The sequence below is a fragment of the Ictidomys tridecemlineatus genome, chromosome 2 (assembly GCF_052094955.1).
Source record: "Ictidomys tridecemlineatus isolate mIctTri1 chromosome 2, mIctTri1.hap1, whole genome shotgun sequence".
In the NCBI taxonomy this organism is placed as follows: Eukaryota; Metazoa; Chordata; class Mammalia; order Rodentia; family Sciuridae; genus Ictidomys; species Ictidomys tridecemlineatus.
The window spans coordinates 215,539,859-215,563,849 of NC_135478.1; the positions used below are offsets into that span (position 1 = coordinate 215,539,859).

The 23,991-nt window shown below is 39.0% G+C and overlaps 1 protein-coding gene across 4 annotated transcripts in view; it reads left to right on the top strand.

The window, feature by feature from the left end:
* The first annotated feature begins 874 nt into the window (after window positions 1-874).
* Akr1d1 (aldo-keto reductase family 1 member D1) overlaps window positions 875-23,991 on the top strand; it is a 62,169-nt gene continuing 39,052 nt past the window's right edge. Inside the window, exons 1-2 of one of the 4 annotated variants that reach the window (XM_078040597.1) lie at window positions 875-992; window positions 21,982-22,116. In XM_078040597.1, coding sequence (XP_077896723.1) covers window positions 22,024-22,116 — 93 coding nt within the window. In that variant the 5' untranslated portion in view covers window positions 875-992; window positions 21,982-22,023. Of the gene's footprint in view, window positions 993-1,958; window positions 2,225-4,092; window positions 4,143-7,421; window positions 7,535-21,981; window positions 22,117-23,991 lie in introns of those variants that run through there. The other 3 variants (XM_078040596.1, XM_078040595.1, XM_078040594.1) reach the window with 3 other exon arrangements.

Genomic DNA, 23,991 nt, shown 5'->3' on the forward strand with positions numbered 1-23,991 from the left:
CAGGAAGGGGGCATAATCAACAACTCCCTGGAGACAGTGACAAACCCTGAGACAGGTTTCCTTAGTGACAGGTAATCTTGATAAGGGTGGAGGAAGGGCTCTGAGGGAATTAACATGTCAATTCATTTTTCTCGGGATTCACCCTTGCCTATCTTCCTGTCTAATTCTGGATTTGGCCTGGAGACACAAAGGGACAGGGGGTGTGCATGTGCCTGTCAGTCTCTGGTTCTCTCTTTATTTTCTGCAGTCCTGGGGATTGAACCCAGGAGAACTCTCCCACTGAGCTATATCCCCAGCCCTTTAAATTTTTTTTTTTTAATATTTTGAGATGATCTTCCAAATTGCCCAGGCTGTTCTCAAACTTCCTGTCCTTCTGCCTCAGCCCCCTGAGTAACTGAGATACAGCATGTACCACAGCACCCCCATCTTCTTACATGACCCATGGGGCTTCACTAAAATGACCTTATGGAATCCTAATTACCTCCCAAATGTTTCACCTCTAAATACCATTAAACACCATGGTGAGATTAAATTTCTACCCTTGTAATACTGCACAATGGGAATTCAGTGTCAAAATGTGAAGTCTTGGGAGAGGCTCAGACTACAACAGGATCTCGCCACCCCGCCCCCACCGCCCCCAAACTTGGCCACCCTGCCAAGCAGGAAGGGGTCTAAGTCCAGTCACATTTGTACTTGCAAACAGCTAATCAGAGAAATTTAGGAGGCAACTCTTCTCTAAGAAACTCGGCCCCCTCTTTCATAGACCTATATTCCTTTATAGAATATTAAAATTTGAAACAAAAAAGCAGCCTGACAGTCATCAGCTGCTATGGCCCCAGCTGAACATAAACAATTTCACAGAATATTAACATCAGATGTGGACTGACCTTGACTGTGAATGGAGACAAAAACAAGACATTTCTGCAATCATGTTTGAACAGATATAAAAACTAAGAAGCTATGCAACCAGATACACAACCAAAACATTCCTGGTGAGTAACTGCTTTGTCTCCAGGGACAATCTGAGCCCCTTTCCAATCCTTCTGCTTTGTAGATAAAAACCATCATACTAAATCCCTGAACTGTCTCCACTTTCTGATAGTACTCCATCTTGAGCAAACTACTTGAACCCTCTCATGAAAGACCACCCAAGTCCACACTCTCCAACCAGCACCTTTCCACTCCTTTTCCAGGATGCTGTGTATTTCCCCTAGTGTGTGGTCTTGAAGCAGCTAGCATGCTAAGCACCCCTTTGCTACAAGGTATATTTATGGTGGTCTGACCCGATGGGCCTCTCCAGGTGCAACCAGATCCATTCTGCTGTAAACTGAGAGCTTTAACCCAGCAAGAATGTCCTCACCTACAATTCTGGTCTTCCTTGATGGTGGCCACCTTTGCCTAACACAGCACTGAGTATTTTGAGCTGGATCTGAACTCTGATTATTTGGTGGGAGCTCTTCAGTGTTGGATTTATTTTATTTGTGTTCCTAGACACAACTTCTCTCTGGACTCTTCTTGGCTGTTTGGTCATATTTTTATCTTTCTTTGGTGAAAAGACACTTAGTCTTCTAAAACGTGCTTCTGTTTTATGGTGATTATCCACTGTCTCATTTTTCCAGGAAAAGCCTCTGAAAGAGAGAATATGCACAGGCCCAAAGAGCCCATCCACCTGGTGTTCCCAAGGACAGAGGAGCTGCAAAGGTCTCCCGGGACCTCTCCCTTTTGCTATAAATTTTTCCTTAGGTCACCATTTCAAAATCCTTCGAGACTTCAAGAATTCTACTTCATTTTTTTTTTCTTTTAATTGTTATCTTCCTAGAAGTGGGAGGGCTCATTTATGATGAAATCTTTGGCCAGGTTTGGGAAATGTGCGATTTCATAAGTGAAATCGAATCATTCTAATCACTCTCAGAAGTCTCCTTACTCTGAAACTGCTTCCTCCAGCCAGACACCTGCTTTGCTGTGGAGGCCACCTCTGCACCTTTCTCATTTTTCTTTCTTTCATTGTCCTGAGCGTGCTGTGTCATTGTCATAGACCAGACATGTGCTGTGTCTGAACCAAGGCAAAGGCAGAGAGCAGATATGGATGCAAAGAGTCACTGTATGTGGTCAGATAAGATTAGGAACAAGCTGAAGAACTTGTTTGCGGCGCAAAGCTGTTGAAGTGCAAGAATTGATTCTAGGTCAAGTTTGGATGGACGGCAGCTTCCTGTGTCCCTTTGAAGTAGGTCTTGCGCAGTCACCACAGGAGGAGAAACCTCACTCTGCTAGAGCCTGCAGACAGAGGTTCCGAGGCTTATCACTGAGGCGGTTTTCCTAGACAAGGTTCATGATGAGTGACCAGCTGATGGGGTCAGGGTGCCACCGTGTGTCTACTCTTGGGGTACCCCCCCTTTTATGTATTGCAAGTGAGGGGTTTGCATCTCTTGATGGTCTGTTGTGTTCGATAAGCTCGTGGGCCTGGTTTTTCTATTGAGTTTGATACACGCGTGAATCCATTAATTAATCAACCCATTAATTAGTTTTGATTTAATTTGATAAGTCATGTGTGAGTCCAGGGTCAGCCTGAGTTGTTTTATCAAAGTTGATTTTTGTGCCATATGTCTGCCATCATGGCAGGTAATTCCTTTGTTTAATCCCATCCTATGAACCTTTGGAAATATGAATTTTATATCTTCTTGTATGTAGTCTGGGCCATGTGGGAATAATAAAGTGTTTATGTAATAATTTGTCTTGTTTTCATAGGCATCTATGTTTGTACTGTGTTCTGCCTTAAATTTTGTTCATGTGCTCTTCATTGGGTATGTCTTCAGTGATGGAGAGTATGGCCTAATGGCTAGTGGTGAGCTGGAAAGCACCATCACAATTTGGAAATGATACCTCAATGTCATTTATAGTCTAGTGAATTTAAAGAAATTGTATGCTCCATATTTTATTTATTTGTCATAATGAGTCCATTGCTGCTGCGGAGTAAAGCGTGGGGCATATGACTTACCTCTGAGACTGTCTTTGTTAGGCTTCGGGAGCTACCTTGAGTGTTCACCTGAGTCCAGGGGTAGTAATGGAATCCATGATGGGATTCTTCCAAGATGATACTGACTTTTATTTGTCCTGGAAGGTTAGTACCATTTAAATGTATCTAAATCTATAATCACATATTTATCCACATTTTCTTCCCATTTTGCAACTTCAAAATGTGTAGTTCATGGAACTATGTGATGGGAGATCAAATTCTTGGTTTCTCTTAATATTGTGTGTTATGCCAGGCATGGTGGCACACACCTGTTATCCCAGCATCTTGGGTGGCTGAGGCAGGAGGATCACAAGTTCAAAGCCAGTCTCAGCAACTTAGTGAAACTCTGAGCAATTTAGTGAGACCCTGTCTCTAAATAAAATATAAAAAGGGCTGGGGATGTGACTCAGTGGTTAAGTGCCCCTAGTTTCAATCCCCAGTACCATATATATAAACACACACACACACACACACACACACACACACTGCACGTATGTGTGTGTGTGTGTGTGTGTGTGTTATGTTGTAATGTGTTTGATTACAGAAAAGTAACGTCTGCATTGTATGGAAAGGATTTTTTTTCTGCCAGGAAATTGTAAGTTTTATTTTTATAAAAGAATTCTTTGATTTGTGCTCTTTGTGCTGCATATAGGTCATGAATTCTTAGGTGTCTTTGTCGCTGTGTGAAAAATGTGTTCCACAGTGGGTAAGGTCAACCTTAGCTTAAAGCATAGCAGGGTTGCTCGTAATTCTATGTATTTAGTGTTGGAATATTTATACTGTCAAACTCTTGTGTATTTTCTGCTGTAGTTTGGCTAGTAGTGCATCCTGGCATGTGAACTAAGTTAGGCCTAGGGCCAGCTGTGTCAAGCCTGGTGTGACCCTGTAAGGTGCCACGTCCCTATTCCTGACTGTATGTATAGGTTTGGTTGTGTGACTATGGTAGGAGGATTCTGTGTTTCCAGGCTAACTCTGCAGTGACTGCATGTGCTAAAGTTTTTAACAACATTTTCCTGGTATCATGGGATCTTTGTCTGCCCTTGCCAAGCAGCATTGGTCTGATTGATTCATCATAGGGTCAACTCCAGTGCAGAAGAACGGGAAACTTGGGACTCCTGCTTGCGAAGTGGTAAGCACACCTGGTTCCATGGATTCTTGCTGATGTTGGAAGTCTATGTGTGTGTTCTTCTGGTGGCTGAAATTTAGGATAGATATTGGTAATTAGAAGTCAGTTTTTCATGTTGTTTGTTGCGTATGTTGTGTTGTCAGTGCTAGTGTTGTGGTTACGCTATTATTCTTATCCCCATCATCCTCATAAGCATCATGGTCAGTTCTGTCCTGTGTGAGTCCCTAGTGGTTCCAGAACTCATAGAATAAATTTATTAGCCCTTTATAGGAAGGTGTAGTGAGATTCATGCATGTAGTGCTTATTGGATTTACATAGGACTCTGGGTGGGATTGGCGTGCATGTGTGTATGTGTGTTTTGTATGTCTTGTGTCCTAGTGCCATTTTATATAAATTTATGTGAGATTTTTATACTACTTATTATCCTTATATTTGTCCAATGAGAGGACTATGACTGTGTAATATTGTTAAAGTTATATTGCTGTATGGACAAAATTCAGGCTCATCCATCCACATGTGTCCTCTATGCATTCTGATAAATCATGATGTCATGCATAGGCAAATTCCTTCCATCCCTTTGCTGTTTGAATGGCTTGGAAGAATGACTTAAAGCACTATTTTATATCTATGATATAAGAACAAAAAGATCTGATGGTGACAAAGGTTTCTCTCTTTCAAGATCTTCCATGATATAGTTCTTTCACTAGTCTTATTGTGTAAGCCATGTCATCAGCAAGGATGTATATAGGTATATGCTTTGCAAGCCCTGAGATGGTAGGGGGATGGTCTCATCCTTGATTGTGGGCTCCCTGTGTGGTTTAAGTATCTTAAGTGTATTTCTTTCTTCTATAATATTAGTAAGGTTATTAAGTATGTTTTTTTTAGTCTCCGATAACAAGGCAATACTTAGTGCTATTTACATAACATGAAATAGCAAGGCAAACATGAGACCATCAGCATTAAGTGAAGATCATCTGAACAGTTAAATTCATCCTCCAAGTCTGCACATATTGGACCCCCAAATCAAGAGATCATAGGCAATTCACTCAAATGTAAGTTTCCATTCTGTCCTTCACAAAGACTGACCTGTGTCAGTTTAGAAATATATCCAATCAAGTAAATGAGGAGCCAGGATAACTCTGGCAAGTCATAAACTTCAGAGGTTTCTGCTAAACCTTGGATATTGCTACAGGCTGCCATCAACTCCAGAAGTCTGGGTATATTCCAGTTACCAAATGCGGGTGTGATATCTAATGCTGATGCTACCAAGAGTGTCCTTCAGTTGTGGAATATGAGTCGTCTCACTCACCAGAGTTGTTTTTGTTTGAAGATTTATTAAGGTGAGAGTAGAAGAGATCCATCAGGATGCATGGAGATGATGCTGGTTGTGGTGGACCTCCACAATTGGTCTAATAAGACATCACATCTCACCAATAGTTTCTGTGACACAAAGGTCCAGTTGGTACGTTTGCTGCAGTGATGTTTATGGATGCTGTAAGTGGGTGCCTATGCATGTGGAGTTAGAGTGTGTGCTCTTAGTAGGTGCTGAGGTTCAGACAGTGCCTGGGCACAATACCTCCTTTGTAGACAAAATAAGTAATAGGATGTGGTAGCTATGGTGGCACAGATAATTCAAAGTTGAACAATGATGATGATAAGTGTAAGAGGCCGATAGCTCTGTTTTGTTTTGTCTGAGCTTGGATATTACTGCTCAGACATAAATGCCTGTTATAATCGTATTCCGAGTTTAAATTTTGCATTCTTCATATCCCTGTATTGACCTTCATATCTCATGCCAGCTTACCTTCTGCTTCCTACCAGTCTGAATGCCCATCTGTACTTTGAGTGCACCTACAGTTAATATCTCTTTTTGCATGTGAATCTTTCTTAATTGCCCATTTTCTCCTTCTCCTTTTATTTTAACGTTTGTCACGTTGGGTATTTCCCATGTGTCTTCCTCTCCTTTTCTCAGAGTTATAGGTGGGAGTGAATATTGGTAGTTATTATCTCCACCCTTCACTAATTTCAATTTTGATATTTTATCCTCTGCCCTCGAACTTCATGCTAGTGTATCTACTTGGTTATTGTATTTAGTTGTGTCCGAATCGCCCTTCTGATGTACTGATTTATGTGTTGTCATCCTGATGCTAAGCTTTGGTGAGGCTTCATGTAATTATTTCCAATATTGACATGACCATAGGTCTTTGTATTTATTTTAAAATTGTTTTGTGTCCATTTGTGTGACCACAGGGCTATCCCATTTGTAACTGCCCATGAGTCTGTGAATATATAAATCCTGGATTGTCTGATGGTGAGTACCACCACTATGAGTTCTGCATGTTGTATAGACATTGAAATACCTTGCTCCACGAGGACCACATTGTCCTGGATTCTGAGGGTGCTGCTTTCTGTTTCATTTTCCCTTGGGCCAAGGAGGCTGGGCCATCTGTAATTCAGGCATTATGGAGGTTATTTTGCTGCAGCCTGGCTGGCTGGGCAAAATAACCAGGGGGTGACGAACAACTTGTGTAGATTGATACAGCAGGAGTAGGAGCCCTTTATTGTAGGACAGGAGGGGTATATATACATTCCACACAGCTTATCTTGTAAGAGTAAAAGAAATTGAAGTTAAAGTGTACACGACCAGGCATTGTAAAGTTTCCAAGCTGCAAGGCCTGAGTTAAAAAGTGAAGTACCAGGTATTGTTAAATTCCTCCGATACCCCCAAAACCTGGAATTCCTGTAGCTGTTAGGACAATACCCGAACTGCCCAGTAAATATTCCTCCTGATCCTCTGGTTGTTTAATAACTTAGGACCATGTGTAACCCGGCACGTAGGCATTCAAGGCCCAAAACCAATCATTTGAATGTGTACCCCACTTAGGTGTGACCAATCACCCCCGCCCAGCCTGTTCCCTCCAATGAATGTACTAATCAAGTCTAAGAATTATTGTTTGATTTTCCCACGGTGTATGGTGATTTGTTAAAGGAGACTATGATGTGTGTAAAGTCCCTGCCCTCCCCAAAAAGTGTACTTAAGCACTGTTCAACCCTTGCCCGGGGCTCTGGGTCTCTCTCTCTGAGTGGACACGGAGCCCCAGCATGCTGGATCAATAAATCCCCTTCTGCCAATTGCATTAGTGGTCTGTTGGTGGTCTCTTTCTCCGACGCTTAGCCGGTCCCTTACAATCTTGATTAACATAAACTAGATACAGCAGTCAACCAATAAGGAATCTCCACACTTAATGGCTCACTGGCGTTACTTCACAAACCACTCCCTCTGGCAAAATGCCAGGCGCCATCTTGACTTGTTAACAGACCCTAACATATTTGACCAGGTGGGACACTCTATCCTATATTCGCATGGATTTGTCCTGCCCTTGGAATGAATTCTGGTGAGTTGATCTCCATCTTATGTATCGTCTTGGTGAGGAGCCTAGACTGGGTGTTTCCAAGTAATAATCAATTTGGATCATTTTGGATACCTGACAACTCTTTGGGACTAAACTTTGGAGCAAAGTTATCATGCTATCATACGCCTGATTGTAACAGGTCTCCCACCAGTCAGAGGCTCATGTGAAATCCTGTGAGTTTCTTGTGATTTCATACATAGGATTTAATATAATGTTTAGACAAGGTTTATGCTGTCTCCAGTAACCAAATAGTCCTGTCAGCCTCTGTGCTTCTTGTGTAAATGTAGATGTCCCTATTTCCATAGTTTTTGACTGTCACTGTTGATGATATTTGTCCTCTATATGATGACCATATAACTCCTAAAAACTCACATGTGGTATCAGGTCTTATTGTCTTTTCTTCATTTATTGTCTACTCCCTGTTTCTAAGTTCATTGATTGTTTCTTTTCTGCTTCTAGTTTTTTCTTACGATGATTCATCATTTTTATATTATCTATACAGAATAAAATCAATGAGTCATAATTAGCTTGATGAACTTTGGAGGATAGTATGGAATGAGCCATTCAAATAGCCTGTGGGAGTCTCACAAATAGATATTGTTTGCCTTCCCATATAAAAGTGGTCTATTCTTGGGCTGGGGTTGTGGCACAGTGGTAGAGCACTTGTCTCATACGTATGAGGCACTGGGTTCCATCCTTAGCACCACATAAAAATAAATAAAGATATTGTGTCCATCCACAACTAAACCAATTTTTTTAAAAAAAGTGGTCTATTCTTGGCTTTCTTTATCTATAGGTATTGCAAAGAACATATCTAACATGTCAATTGTCATATAGAATTTTCCATTATATTGTGTCATTTTATGGATGGCTTCTTCTACATGTGGTAAAGCACCTGAGTTGTTTGAGAGATACCTTGTTTAGGTATCTATAATTACTATTAATCTGTATGACCCCTTACGTTTCAGAACTGGCCATATTGGACTATTAAAGTTCTTACATATCCCACATACTATTGTATTTTACTTGATTAATTCCATTATTTTTCTGTGATTTCTTGATGTCTACTGTTTAATGAGTATTGTTTTATACATGCTGTCACCAGGGTGGGGGTAGGTGTGATGGGTGTTATCTACACATTTGCTAGTCTGCTTTCATAATTTTTATGTGTTTTCTTGGCCACCAATTTTTATATATTATATATACATCCATGCCCCAGATGTTTTTTCTTTAAGTGAGAAATGCATGTTTACTTCTATTGGTTTACTATTAAGAGCATAAAATTTTTGTTCTGGATGGGCTGGCTCAGGTTATTTTGCCACCCAATCTTTCTTTTTCTGTGAGACTATTACATTTGTTAATTAGTTTCTTTAATGAGGTTATCTGTGATCCTGTGTCTATTAAGAAAGTGTCTTTCTATACTTTCCTAAATTTTTATTATCCCCAAGTCCTATGAAAATATTTTTATCCTGAAGCTTTTCTTATTTTTTTTTAAAAGAATCACTGTGTGCCTCTTATTCATTTTTTATATGTTTCTTTATTGGTTTCTTGGAAGAAATAAATTCCTTCTCTGAAAGTTGTTTCTAAGTTGTGGGTTATATTCCTGGAATGGTGATGGTGTTAATTTGTTTCTAGGTCTGTTATAGTTCTGTTTGTCTGTTGTGATGTGTTGTTTGTCTTATAAGTATTTGGTTTATTGAATCTTCAGGTGTTGAATGTGAAAAAAAATTGGGGAGGGGGCTTGTGATGGTCTGATTTGAAAGTAATTTGGACACAAATGTTATCCTGTGTGACCAGATAGCCCTAATGACAATTTGAATGTCTGTAACTTGTCATGCCTGTTCTGGAAGCCTGCTAATGCACATCAATGAGAATTTCAGATGTTCTGGTGTATCTATTAAGAATACCTTCTTCATCACATTTGTTGCTGATACTTCAAATGGTGTTGCATATGTCTTTGTCTGTTTTTTATTTTTTATCATTGCTAAGATTGTTAATTTTCTGTTTTTTTTAAGTGCTTGATCTAGATATGTTCATTTAAAATTACCCCCAAATTTTGTGGGGTCCCAGTGAGGGTTTGTTGTTCTTCACCTTATTGCTATCCAGTCCCATAATGACTGGACTTTGGGCAGTTACTTGTGAGCCATAGTACCTCATCATTTAGATATGTATTTTCTGATAAGGAGTAATAAGCTCATTTTAGAGCTGCTTAAGGCTGTAATATATGCATTACTGTCTAGGCAAGCTGGGTTCATTGTGTCTGATCAGCAAAGAATTGAACAGAACACAAAAATAGCAAGCAAGAAGCAGGTTTATTCAAAAGCAACTGGGATAAAGAGATAGACTTCTCTGAAGAGAAGGGGGCCCCAGAACTGCTAATCTGGTGGGAGACTTTTGGCCTGTTCTTTTCATGATCGATGGAATTTCCTCCTTTCCTTATCTCCTCCCTGTTCATGCTCTTCGAACCATTATTGATGAGTGCCTTCTCTGTCCTTGCCTCTGTTTTAGTTTCTCTATTGGATCCCCCCTGCCCGGCTTAGGAGCGCAAGTATGGAAGTGTCTGGCTGATTGGGTGCCCCGCTTGTGTCCACAAGCACTGTCATCGACCTCATCACAAGACCTTCTCCATGCTCCTTTGTTCTCTCTCTTCCTCTGACCTCCTCACTCAACATCTTGCCCTGGATGCCTGAGCCCTTCTCAGTCTCCCTCATCTGCTCTTGCATTCCACTGGTGTATAAGTCAATCAGCATCTACTTAAAGACTGTCCTACATTTTTGCAATCCTGTCCTGGTGTATTCCCTATCTTTTACTATGTTTTGAGGCTTTCTTGTTCCTGGTTATAATCTACTACTGTTTTTCTACTTATAATGGATCATGTTGCATCAATCCGTCCAGAAGGATCCTGGATCCCAAGGACAGGTCATGTGGTCCCAGGAGGTCATCTGTTATGGTATCTGTTGTTCTATTATCTGCATATATGTAACACCTGAATACTTCAAATTCCCATTGTTCACCCTTATGTCCATTTTGATAAGGCTAAACAAAACAAACCCCCCCCCCAATACTGCAGGTACCTCTTCTATTGGTGTTCTCTATATTAATAGGGTTACATTTTTAGGATTCTTTAAATCTAATTTTATATCTTTTGAGCTGCTATTGAAAACTTTCTTTTAACATCCTTCTCTGTTGGGTACCATAGATCCCTGGAGGCAAGCTCCATTTTAGGGCATTTCCTTTTTACTGTATCCTTTCTCTCTCATCCCAGAGGTAACATGTTTCTTAGCTAATTTTCTTGCCCACTCAAATAATCTCTTAGTAGAGTATAACTCTATAGTCCACCTTACAGATAAATAATCACAGATGTGTAATGTGAGGTTTGCTTTTCTTTCTGGTGCTTTGTATTTTTGTTGTTGTTGTTGTTGCTGACCAGTTTCTCATGAGATGAGACCCTGCAATTTAGACAATCTGCCTTTCCACCTCTCCAAAATTAATCCCTGGATCTGCAGGGATCAGGGAAGTGCCCTCCTTATAGTGACTCAGCTAGGTTTCACCCCAAATGGCTTGTAACATGATGTGACACAGTCCTTGAGTTGCAAAGTGAGCTTTTAGTCTCTGTTCACAAGTCTTTGGTGTGGGTGGAAAATTTTATCTATATTGCCAAATGACATAATTTATCTGAAAAAAAAAATTGTGTTCTTCCAATTATTTTGCCAATGATTTGTTTACTTATTGGGTTCTTTCTTTAACAAATGGAATCCTGCCAGCTACACCAATTGTCATGAGGGTGCTATGTCATTAACATAGACCAAACAAAAATTTTGAGTCTTTCTACAATAATTTAGAGAATAACAATAAATTCACAAGGATACCCCACTTTCATCAGGGGCAGTTCACTGAATACTTGTGGGTCACCAGGTAGTCATAAGCTGTGCAATCACAGGTTCTTTTATTCCAATCTTAATTTCTAATATGTATAACACTCAAGTCACAGATCACACTTCACACAGTTAGAGCTGCTGAAGGCTGTAATGTCTGTATTACTTTCTAGGCATGCTGGGTTCATAACAGAAAGGCTATGAAAGGGTTAAAGTGACCAGAGGTTCAGAAGGGGTTCAGTAGGCTGAAGGAGAGCACAGGCAGAGAGCAGATATGAATGCAGAGTGCTGTAGGTGGTCAGATAAGATTAGGGGCAACCTGAAGAACTTATCTTATTCAGTAGGTGGTCAGATAAGATTAGGAGCATCCAGAGGAACTTATCTTATTCAGTAGGTGATCAGATAAGATTAGGAGCAACCTGAGGAACTTATTCAGGGCACAGAACTTCAAAGCACAGAAACTTATTGTGGGACAAGTTTCTGGATGAGGGACAAAAGGACGTCAACAAAGGGCAGTTCCAAGTGTGGGACTCCTGGGGTCCTCACTTTGCTAAAGCCAGATTTTTGCTGAGGCCATTTACCTGGGCAAGGTTCCTTCCAGTGACCAGGTGGTGCGTCAGGGTGCCTCTCCTTTTATGAGTCTGCAGTGAGGGTGTTGTATGATATGGTGGTCTGCTGTGTTTGATAAGCTTGTGGGCCTGGTTTTAGCAATATGAGTGATACACCCATGCATTCATGTGCTTCTGATTAATTGGATGAGTTCACAGGTGGTCATTCTTATTAGCACGATTAATTTATTTATCAGTCTGTGCCTTATGGTGGTGCCAGGCAGATGGTTGTTATTTATTTACACAAACAAGATGGGGAGTCACTCCACCTCAGTGCTGCAACTCAAAATGGAGTCACTTAGGGCAAACTATTGTTTTACAAAGGTTTAGGCACAACCCGAAAACTGCTTTACTGTGAATCATGGAGTAACAGAGCAGAGCACAGTCCTCCTTCCTTTTTTTTTTTTTTTTTTTTAAGGGCAGGAGTAAAATGAACTATTTTTATTTAGTCACTTATTTATTTGTTCTTAAGCAACAAGTAACAATTATGTCTATTTATGGTGTTTAGCAGATACTCATGTACTTATCTTTCCAAGTGGCCCATTTTCATAGGGACAATTTGGGATTACAGTGGCCACTTCTAGAAAACTTTGATATGAATAAGATTGTTCATTTGAGATGCTCCTTGGAACACCTTTTTAAATTCCATCTTGCTGAAAGACTGCTAGAAGCAAAGCGAAATTCTAACTGTCCAATGGTGTGCTTTCTTTTTTAGTCTAAGGAGGCTTCCAGACACAATTCACACTCTAAAATGACCTCTCTCAAGGACCCTTTAAGACCACTGAAAACTTTTAGAATTTAAAACAGATTCTCATGACTCCATCTGAATCCTGCTTTCCTTCTCGTTTGTATGATTCTTTTCCTTTTCCAGATTTCAATTGTTACGTACAATTCAGACCCTGATCATATTCAGATCCATAGACCATTTTAAAAGACTTTTCAACCCCCAGGGTGGAAAGAAAAAGCTATGTTGAAAAACTAGGAATTGTACTGGCAATTGTCTTAGATGACAAATTTCTAATATTATACATGTCCAGGATACATTTGAATTTATAAAGAGTAGAGGTTTATTTAGCTGACAGTTCTTCAGGGCCAGGAGTCTAATAGTATGACACTGTATTTGCTTGGCATCTGGTGAGATCCTACCTGGTGTTTCCTAAGGTAAAGAGGTCATCTCAAGGCGAAACACACCCAAACAGATTTTGGTAAGACCCAGAAGATAAGAAACTTGGTTTAAAAAATAGAATTGACATAATCCTGAAAAGGAATGGCAACTTAATTTTTAAAGAGAAATTTTAAAAATTTAAACAAAGACATCTGTCAATATTTTAAATACAGGGATTATGGGAAAATTAATAACCCCATCCCCACTAAAGGGGGATATTAAACTTACGACATGTGTTGTCTTTTTAAATTCCATCTTGCTAAAAGCTTGGAGTTCAAAAGGAAAAAAATAGGAGGTGGGTATAATTGTGAGTTAAACTAAAATAAATCATAATATCATTCCAAAGCCACTTTACATATACTCTTATTCTGTAGTCATTATAAGAAATAACAGCAAATTAAACTATGTTTATTGATAAAAGTTCTATGTCTTTGTGTTGTTAATATATTGTTCAGGCATTGTATTAAAATTTACTGATGAACTCAAATTTTTTCTAAGGTCTCAAAGCTAATTAAAGGTCTGGAAATCACAGTTTTATGTAACACATTAAGCATTTATGCTTTGTAGCAGTATGACAATTTCACAATATTAAGCCTTTTAAAAGACATCTTCTAGATATCTTTAGATTTAAAAAGTTGAATACAAAGAAATTTTGGCAGAACTTGAGTCTTTCAAATTTGGTTATTAAAACAGAGGCTCATAAAATATTTTTTAATGGTCCCTGTGGTACTCTTGACAAATAGAAAAATCTTAAGACAAATTGAGTGAACTGAAAATATTGATTTAGAGACAATGTAGTATCTTCCCCCAGATTTTACCATTTAAAAATTTTATTAGCAAAATATTTTAGTTTTTACAAGACTGAAGTTTAATTTATTAAGATTTAAACTTTCTAAATTTCTTATGTTTGTCAAGTAAACATAAGATGATCAAACATAAAATTGTATTCAGTGAATTAAAATTGCCATAGCAGATGTCTTTTAAAAGGGCTTAATATTGTGTAATTGTCACACTGCTACAAAGCATAGATGTTTAATGTGTTACCTAAAACTGGGATTTCCAGATCCTTCATAGCTTTGAGACCTTAGATAAATATTGAGTTCATCAGTAAATTTTAATAGAATGCCTGAACAACATATTAGTAACAAAAAGACACAGAACTTTCGTCAGTAAACATAGTTCTAATTTGCTGTTATTTCTTAGAATGACTACAAAATAAGAGTATATATAAAGTGGCTTTGGAATGATATTATGTGTTTATTTTTGCCAATTTTTATTTTTGATATAATAATGTAAAATGTATGTTTACTGAAAAAAAAGAGAGTTTTCTGTTCCTTAGTTTTCTTTTGTATTTGAAGAAAACAGAATTGGTTATTTTGTGAAATATAGTAGCCAATGTAAATGGTTGAGTATCCTAGGTACAATAGATAGGAAAAAACACAGAGCATACAATATATGATTTATGCACTTATCAAGGAAATTGTTGCAGATTATTGAGGTGGTAAATTCAGTATGATAAACATTTATTTCATATGCTTATAAAACTATATGTTAAGAGTAATGTCAAAAATTTTATATTTATCATTTTTGTAGATTTATGTATCTTTATAAGTCTAAATACTTACACTCAAAGGAGAATTAGTAAAGTCTTTATTATTACTAATTGTTATATCAATAGTGAAATAAAAGAAGAAAAATTCCGATTTGGATTTTTTTCTTTTTATAAAACAAGTCAGTTGTTTTATGTCACAAGATAACTTTTTTGACAGGTATGGTGGTGGAATCCTGTAGTATCATCTACTTGGGAGGCTGAGGCAGGAGGATTGAAAGTTTAAGGCAACTTAGCAAGACCCTGTCTCAAAATAAAAAATAAAAATTAAAAAGGGCTGGGCACAAATCCTTCCCTCAGTTTTATATTCTAATAATGAACATTAATCTTGACTCTTGGCATCTCTTCCACTGAATCAGAGTTGCTTTCTCATAGTTTATGTTAGAAAGATATTCAATAAACTAAAGCAAACCAAAATTTTAAAAAAGAGGTTGGGGGTATAGCTCAGTGATTCAACACTAGGGTTGAATCCCTAGTACCACCAAAATGATAAAATAAATAATAATAACAACTTTTCAAGATAGATTTTCTTTGGCCTTGATATTTCTCTTACATTATGAATTCCAGCTATCAACCTTAAGGGGGAAAAAAAAACAGATTTTGCCTCCACATCAGAAAGTACTATGTACAACTATAATGCACCAGTAAAAATTATTAAAAAATCATATGACATAAAAGAAGTCTTTATTACTATTTCTCTTAAGTAACTGGCTGATGAATTACTTTTAAGCAAAGAAAATACCTTATCTGGGTAGCCTACAAATCTAATGGGAAAAACTTAAAAGTACTTATGATTTCATAAACCCTGCCAACTAGTCATTAACACACAAACTTCTTCGTGTGTGAGGGGTACTGGTTTTATCCCCATCACCACAAATAGAAACAAACAAAAAAATTCCTGCCAACTAAATCTGGTTCATCAGCAATGGGAACTACTCTATTGTCTGTCTGCAGAGTCATTATATCTATAGGAACTGGTTCACTTCATTCAGAATACACGTCTTCCCTTAGGGCCCAATGATTGGTTCACTCCTTCTAAGATAAGCAATATTTGTATTCTCCATGCCCCACTGGAGAACTACTTCTTATATGGACACTGTCACCTGAAGCCCCTCAAAGCAGTTTAAATTCATTCCTGGGGACTTTTATGGATGATCACATGGCCCTGAGTTTCTTCTTAGCTAACCAAAGGGAGTTTATGATACAATAAGATCCACTTGCATTTTTAAAAAATATTTTTAGTTGTAGATGGACACAATACCTTTATTTTATTTATTTATTTTATGAGGTGCTGAGGATCAAACCCAGTGCCCCACGCATGCTGGGCAAGCGCTCTACCATAGAGCCCCAGTCCCAGCCCCAACCCTAGCCCCAGCCCCTTGCACTTGCATTTTTAAAGCACATTTTTGAGACCTGGGGTTGGTGATGTAGGCCAATTTTTCCTGAAGTAAGGTAATTGCCTGTATTGCAGTAGGTCAGTGCCTCTTGTCTAGATTCTTAAGTTTTACTCTGTAGCTAGTTTCATATCGGATGATCCAATAACTCATTCTATAATAGAAAGACCAGAAGGGACTGACATTTGTCCAAGTTAGAATATTCTGGTGAGCAGAATGTTGATAAAAAGACCCGGACATGAAAGCTTATCACCCCACCCAGATAAACTCAAAGAAAAATAGCAGCCCTGATACTTATTACCTGGTAGTTGACCTAATTTCTTTGACAAGGCCATACTGTCCTCCTGCTGAACATAAATAATTTCATACAATATCAGTGTTAGAAGAGGATTCTTCCTGATGATGGTGGAATGGGAAAAGAACCAGGTCTGCTCCATAATTACACCTGACAGAGATTCCATGCAACCATAAAAATGATCAAATATTTAGCTAAGAGGAATGGCTGTTTTTTTCTCTCATGACAATCTAACTATATTCTGTTTCTCCAGCCTCCTGGAATAAAATTAACATACCAATTACTGCATAGACACACAAAATATACCTGTGTCTTTTGACTTTTCCCCAAATCACTTCATATCAATGCAATTTCTTTAACCAGCTCTTTCCATATCCCTCTTCCTGAGATACCCCTGTGGTCTTCTGCAGAGTGCCAGAATCCCTTGCTGTGGGAAGTTGATAAAATAAACTTCATTGCTAACATGTGTGTTCCTAGTGATCCTTGATTGGTAGCACTGGCAAATGATTGATTAAGTGGTGTAAAATGCCATGTCAAATACCTGACTTAGGTTATACTCAAGGGTTCAATCCCAAAGTCTTCTCTTAGGCTCAAGGCAATCTTGCATTTGTGCTCCTATAAAATTAAAAGCAATTTATAAGTATCCAATATATAATGGTAGACAGTAAACATTTCCATTTAGGAAAAAAAGGGGCATAGAAAGAAGGGATAGGAACAAAGCAAAACTGAAATTCAGCTGGGCAAACAAGTCCTGTAGCTTGACGTTCAGCATCTGGGGCACATGGCATGGTGATGTTCTATCCAAAGGGCTTGTGTACCTCCATCCCTATGGCCATGTTAGCTGCAGTCCAAGTGGCCTTTCTGTTGGCTTGTCTCAGCTTGATTCCTGCAGCCTTTCTTGGCAGACATTTCATTGTAATGGCATTTCTTGAGTTTGGGATCTCCACTGCAGCTTTGGCTTCCTCCTCAAATCTCCACACATGGCCCTCTCCGGGGCTGCCTGCAGGGACTCTGACTCTGCTGCACTTTGCCTGCTTCCCAAGTCTTCCTTTGATATCTTGGTGGAAGCCTCCATGGCCTCCTAACTCCAGCATCCTGCATTCCTACAGCAGCTTGTGGTTGACACCAAGTTCTGCTGCCATCTTGAGCAGTAGCCAAGCTTCCAAGGACCCTGGCTGTAGCAGCCTCTGAGTGCCTGGGTGGCTGAGCACATTGAGAAAACTTCCAAGTCCCCCTTGTGCAAAAAAGGATTTTTCACTGGTCTCTTCTCATGAGAATTTTCACTTTCATTCCCTGGAACCTGAGATGGGTGTGGTCTTGCCAGCTCCTGAATTGCCCATAAGCCATCTTTCTTATTGTCTCTAAACAAAGTCTTCAGAATTTCTTTTGTGCCAGTAATGTCTTTAACAACTACAACTTCCTTAGCCCCAGTTTTACTCCTACCTTTCAAGTCCAAGTTTTTCAAATCTTTCTGCTCTGCTTTCTGCTTCTGAATATCAAAATAAACAAAATAAAAGCTGCCAGAAATATCATGCGATTTTCTGAATGCCATGATGTCTAGGCATTTCTTCCACCAGATTAAGAAGTCCATCACTTAATATCAGCCTCACAGAAAGTATCAGAACTTGGGTAAAATGCAGACAACTTCTCAACCAGAATATAACATGAATGGCCTCTACTTTAAATTCCAATAGAATTCTCCTTCTCTGAACCCTCTTGAGCCCTGTCCTCACTGTCCATGGTCCTATTGGCATCCTGGTCTTCTGAGCTCCCACCATAATCGGCCATTAAGCTCCACTTACAACAATCTAAAACATTTCCAGCTTGCACTGCTACACATCTCAAAATTTCTCCAACTGATTCCAAAAACCTCCCAATGCTTCTGAACCACATGGTCAGTTTAATCACAGCAATGACCCCACTTCTCAGTACCAATTTCTGTTTTAGTCAGCTTTTTTTTTTTTTTTTTTTTTTTTGCTGCTGTGACTAAAGGACCAGACCAGAACAACTGCAGAGGAAGAAAAGTTTATTTGGGGTTCACAGTTTCAGAGGTCTCAGTCCATGGGCAGCTGGGTCCATTTCTTGGGGCTCAAGGTGACAGAATCTCATGGTGGAAGAGTGTGATGAAGGGAAGCAGCTCACATGACAATCAGAAAGCAGACAGAGAGACTCCATTCACCAGATACAAATATATACCCCACAGCCAAACCCCCAAAGCCTCACCTCCTCCAGCCACACCCCACTTACCTTTAGTTACCATTCAGTTAATTCCATCAGGTGATTAATTCACGGATTGGGTCGGGACTCTCATAATCCAATCATTTTCTCTGAATCTTCTTCCATTGTCTCACATGTGAGCTTTTGGGGGACACCACACAGAAACCATAGCATGAACTTTCACTTTTCAAGGCTTCAGCTTCCCACTGTCAACTGTGATCTGAAAATATTAAATGGAAAATTACAGAAATAATATTTCACTAGACTTAAATTGCATACCATTCTAAGTAGTATGATGAAAACTTGTGCCATGCCACTCCATCCTGCCCAAGATGTTGATCACTGTACCAACACTGTATATGTTACCCACCCTTCTATAGTTTGGAGAAGTATAAATAAGATTTAATTTCCAAGAAAATAACGTGTATATTACAGAGACTGGACTAGGATAAAAAGGTTAATTTTCATCACAAGGATGTTCCAGTAAACTAGGGGGTAGGGTGAGGATGGGGGACAGAAATGGTTTTAAAATCGGGATTCATAATGCAGCACATAGTCTTCTGCCGCAGTCTGGCTGGGCACAAATAACTGGGCTTACCAGCCACTTGTAGGTTCAAACAGGAACTACTTTATTGCCCTAACCCAACGGGAACTCTCTAGAACTCCACAGAAACTCCACAAGAACTCAAAAGTGCGGGCACCCAAGGTAGCAGGAGCCGCCTGATTGCCGGACAGCAGAGGTTTACATACACAACTGAATACACAGCTTGCCTCAATTCATCATCATCCAGTTACAGCAATCAGTCATGATCTTAATAATTATATACAACCCGACTCAATTATCAACATCTTAATGGCTCGCTGGTGTTACTTCTCAACCACTCCTTCTGGCAAAATGCCAGGCACCATCCTCACCTGGCTGTGGCTCTCAACAGTCTTCCTACCCATTGCCCCTTGCTCCTCTTTTCCCTCCCTATAATGTCCTCCAAAGTCCCCTGTGTTAATGGCTTGCTCCTCAGCCTGGTGCTATTGGGAGATGGAGAAACTTCAAGAGTCAGAGCCTAGTGGAAAGAAGGTGGGTCATTGGGGCTGTACCCTTCAAAGGATTTTATCCTGACCCCTTCCCATCTCTCTCTTTGCTTCTTAGATGCCACATGATAAAAAGACCTCTTTCTTAGTGTATTCCTGTAACCAAAGAAAAGCCTAAATAAGTTCTATTACTTCACTTGCTGTTAGTTTACCTTAAAGATCACTAATTTGGAGGTGATGCACCTGAGCAATACATTATTAGTCTCCCATTAGCTTTGCTGTGTTTGAAATCTCAACTAAAGCTGCCTAATGCATTAGAACTGTTCTTCAACAAAAGCCGATTTTTGCTTTCCTTTCATATTCCTATCCTAAACTTGTAACGGAAACTAAAAAGACATGAATCATAAAACTTACTAATCACTTTTTCTAAACTTATAGAACCAAGGACATATGATGACTATCAGATAACATCAGAATATGAATCATCTAACACAAAACACAACTTGCTATCCCTATTTTTAAACTAAAAGCAGAAGTATAGATAAGGCTTAATTTCTAGGAAAATAATGTGTTTATTACAGAGACTGGACTTGGATAAAAAGGTTGATTTTCATCACAAGGGTGTTCCAGTAAACTGGGGAGGGTGGGGTGGGGATTGGGGGCTGAAATGGTTTTCAAGCCTGGATTCATAATGCAGCACATAGTGTTCCTACCCATGGTTCCTTGCTCCTCTTTTCTCTCCCTATAAAAGCCTTTTGTATTCCTGAATTTCCAAAGATGGTCTTTGTTTTGGGGGTGATGTTTCCCTCTACCTTCTCAGGGCTAGCCCTTGAATAAACTTTATTAACTTTCTCCCAACTCTCTTCTCCCAAATAGAGGGTTTTGAATGACAAACAGATGGAATGGGGTCTGGTAGCACTCCCACCACAATGTATTGTGTCACCATAGACCAAAAGCAACAGGGCCAGGTGACCATAGATAAAACCTCTAAGATTGTGAGCCAAATGGAATTAACTTTGGAAAATCGGATTTACACAGGAAATTGATACCAGAATTCAGGTGTTGTGATTACACTTGAAAATGTTGTTCAATAGCAAGAAGAGTTTGGAAAAGTTCGGGCAAGCAGGCTAGTAAAGTCTAGAATGCTGTAAACAGAAATTAATGGGTGATTTTGGTGAGAACACAGAAGACCAGAATGTTGTTAGAAACATGGACATTAAAGGTTACGCTCATGAGAATTTAGATGTAAATAAGGACTCGATTAGAAATTGGGCTAAAGACCACTTATTTTACTCTGTGGAAAAATTTGGCTGCATTATGTCCATGTCCTGAGACTTTATTGGAGGCTATATGTAAAATTAGCTTATCTACTAGAAGAAATTTCAGTTATGGCCCCAAAGCACAATAGTAATGATGCTGGATATTCAGATAGATCAAAGAGAATCTGTAAAGTACTTCCTTTATGTGAAAAGGTAAAAGTTTATCATATATGTGTGTGTGTGTGTGTGTGTGTGTGTGTGTGTGTGTGTGTGTGTAGGAAGAAAACATAACATAATTTATATAGAGCCTGGTACTATATATCTGCAGTTTCAAGGCATCTACTGGGGATCATGTAATATATCTCCTACAAATAAGGAAGGGCTACTTTATTTGAAGATGGTGATTTGTGGAGGTAATTAAATTTAGATGAAGTCATGAGAGTTAGGTCTTCATAATGGGCTTAATTCTTTATAAGAAGAGACCAGAGAGAGCTTCTCTCCCTCTCAATTCCACTCTTTCTTTCTCTCCCTGCCCCGCCTTCAATGTTGAAGTTTTCAGAAATATGAACGAATAAACTCCCTTATATTTTAAGAAAATTTAAGATTGGTCTCTGTTATTTGCCAACAAAACATTTTAATGAGTAGAGGTCAGATTGATTTCCTTCTGTTGTTTTTTTTTTTTTTTTCAATTTCTTTTTGTAAAAAAAAAAAAAAACAAGAAAAAAAAGAAAAGAAAAAGAAAAAAAGTAAACATAAGCTCTCAAAGTCTCAGTAAGTTTGTTTATCTGCATGCACTGATGAAGTTCAAAGGATAGCCATGCTTAGGAGTTCTAGGAAGACCTGGGGAAAAAAAAAGATAAACCCAGGTTGAGAAATAGATTTGTTCATCTCTCCTCCCTCCCCCAGCTCCTCCCCACAGCTCTCCTTTCTTTAGACCCTAGATCACCTTGTCAAATAAACTCTCCCTGTCCTATACAGAATCACTCTTAGAAAGCTGAATCCTGAGACTCTCTTTCCAAGATGTACCTCAGTGCTGCAAATCACCGCATACCTCTAAGCGATGGAAACAGCATTCCCATCATTGGACTTGGGACTTTCTCAGAACCAGCACTGGTAAGTTTCTCTTTCTCTCTGTTTATTTATTTTTTTAACATTTAATTAATGAATAATTTGTGATTGATTTTGAGTCGATATCATTGATTGTCTTTATAAAGAAAGCAATTTCCAAGGACTGCTGCCCTTTGCCTAAATGGGAACCAAACCAAGGGTTACACTGTATCTGCTCATGGTTAACTGATTTAGATTAGAAAATAGTATTTTTTTTCTTTCTTTACTGATATTCATCTGAATGCTAATAACTAGAGTGAACTAAGACATATCAAATTTGTGAGTTATGATTTATGGAGTTTTTTTAAAGGTTATATTTAAGAATTTTTAGTTCAGCCTAACAAATCTTTAGTAAGTTCCTGCCATGCACTGAGCAATAGTCTATAGAAGCTCAAATAAGTGGAAAACACATCTCTGCTATCTAGGCATTAAACAGTCTAATGGAGGATGCCATTTCTCCAACAACTAAACAATCATAAAGGTCAGATCTCTGTTACAATGGAACTGTAAACAGTGTATCTCTGAAAACAGAAAAGAATTAAATTTGACCATGAGGATTGAAATGGGTTTCCTTTTAAAACATGGTAAATTTCTGCTGAGAAGAACAATTCTTTTTTTTTTTTTTTTTTTAAAGAGAGAGTGAGAGAGGAGAGAGAGAGAGAGAATTTTTTTTTAATATTTATTTTCTAGTTCTCGGCGGACACAACATCTTTGTTGGTATGTGGTGCTGGGGATCGAACCCGGGCCGCACGCATGCCAGGCGAGCGCGCTACCGCTTGAGCCACATCCCCAGCCCAAGAACAATTCTTCATTACAGTTAACATTTACTGCCTTCTATCCTGTTAACCATCTTTCTGTCCTGTGACAAAATGCCTGAAATAATCACCTTACACAGAGGGAAGATTTATTTTGGTTCATGGTTTCAGAGATTTCAGTGTATGGTTGCTTGGCCCTGTCACTTTGGGCCTGTGCAACAGGAGAACATAACAGCTGGGTATACATGCCAGAGCAGAGCTGCTTACCTCTTGGCAGCAGGAAGCAGAGACAGAGAAAGAGCTTGGGCTCCCAATAGCCCCATTAAGGGCACACCCTCAATGAACTAACTTGCTCTTACTAGTCTCTCCTCTTAATGGATCAACCTTCTCCCAACAGCTCTCCAGGCTGGTGACAAAGCCTTTAGCACATGGTCTTTGGGGAACATTTGAGATCTAAACCTTAGCATATGTGGAGAAATGCCATTGAAATCTGAATGATCATGTATGATTGAACTCTACAAGCTGAGTGTGAATTAGCTAGGTAGAGAGTCAGAGCTGAGGAAATACGGGAAGTCTGGAGATAGAGGACATGTGTCCAGGCAAAGCCACAGAGCTGCAACATGGAGTTAAGAATGGAGGAGACGGAAGGTGAATATGAAAAATTTGAAAAATTTTTGAAAAAGTTGAGACTGGAATACGTGCAGAAGAGTTCATGTCATTGTATAGAGCTGAGAAATCATCCAGAGCTTAGGGGCAGAGAACTAGCATCCCAGGATCTGTTTTTGAATGATATTCCCGGTGGCAGCAAACAGAATGGAAGTCAGAGGAGTAAAACCAAACTCTCGGTGCCATGAGTAGTTCGCTCTTGTATCACAACTCCACCTTCACTGTAACTGCCCACGCCCTTTGTTGTTGTTGTTGTTGTTTTGTTTAGTTTGTTTTTTTTTTTTTTTGGTAATGCAAAGGAAAATCATTCATGTAGTAGTTTTTTAAGTCCTTGATCTTTGCCTCTTCTTTGCCTTTGTCTCTGACCTTGTCCAAAATCTTGGCTCCAACCAACATATATACAGAGATTACCAATCCATAGTTAATATTCTGTTTGCTGTATCTTCTTCATAGAGCTATG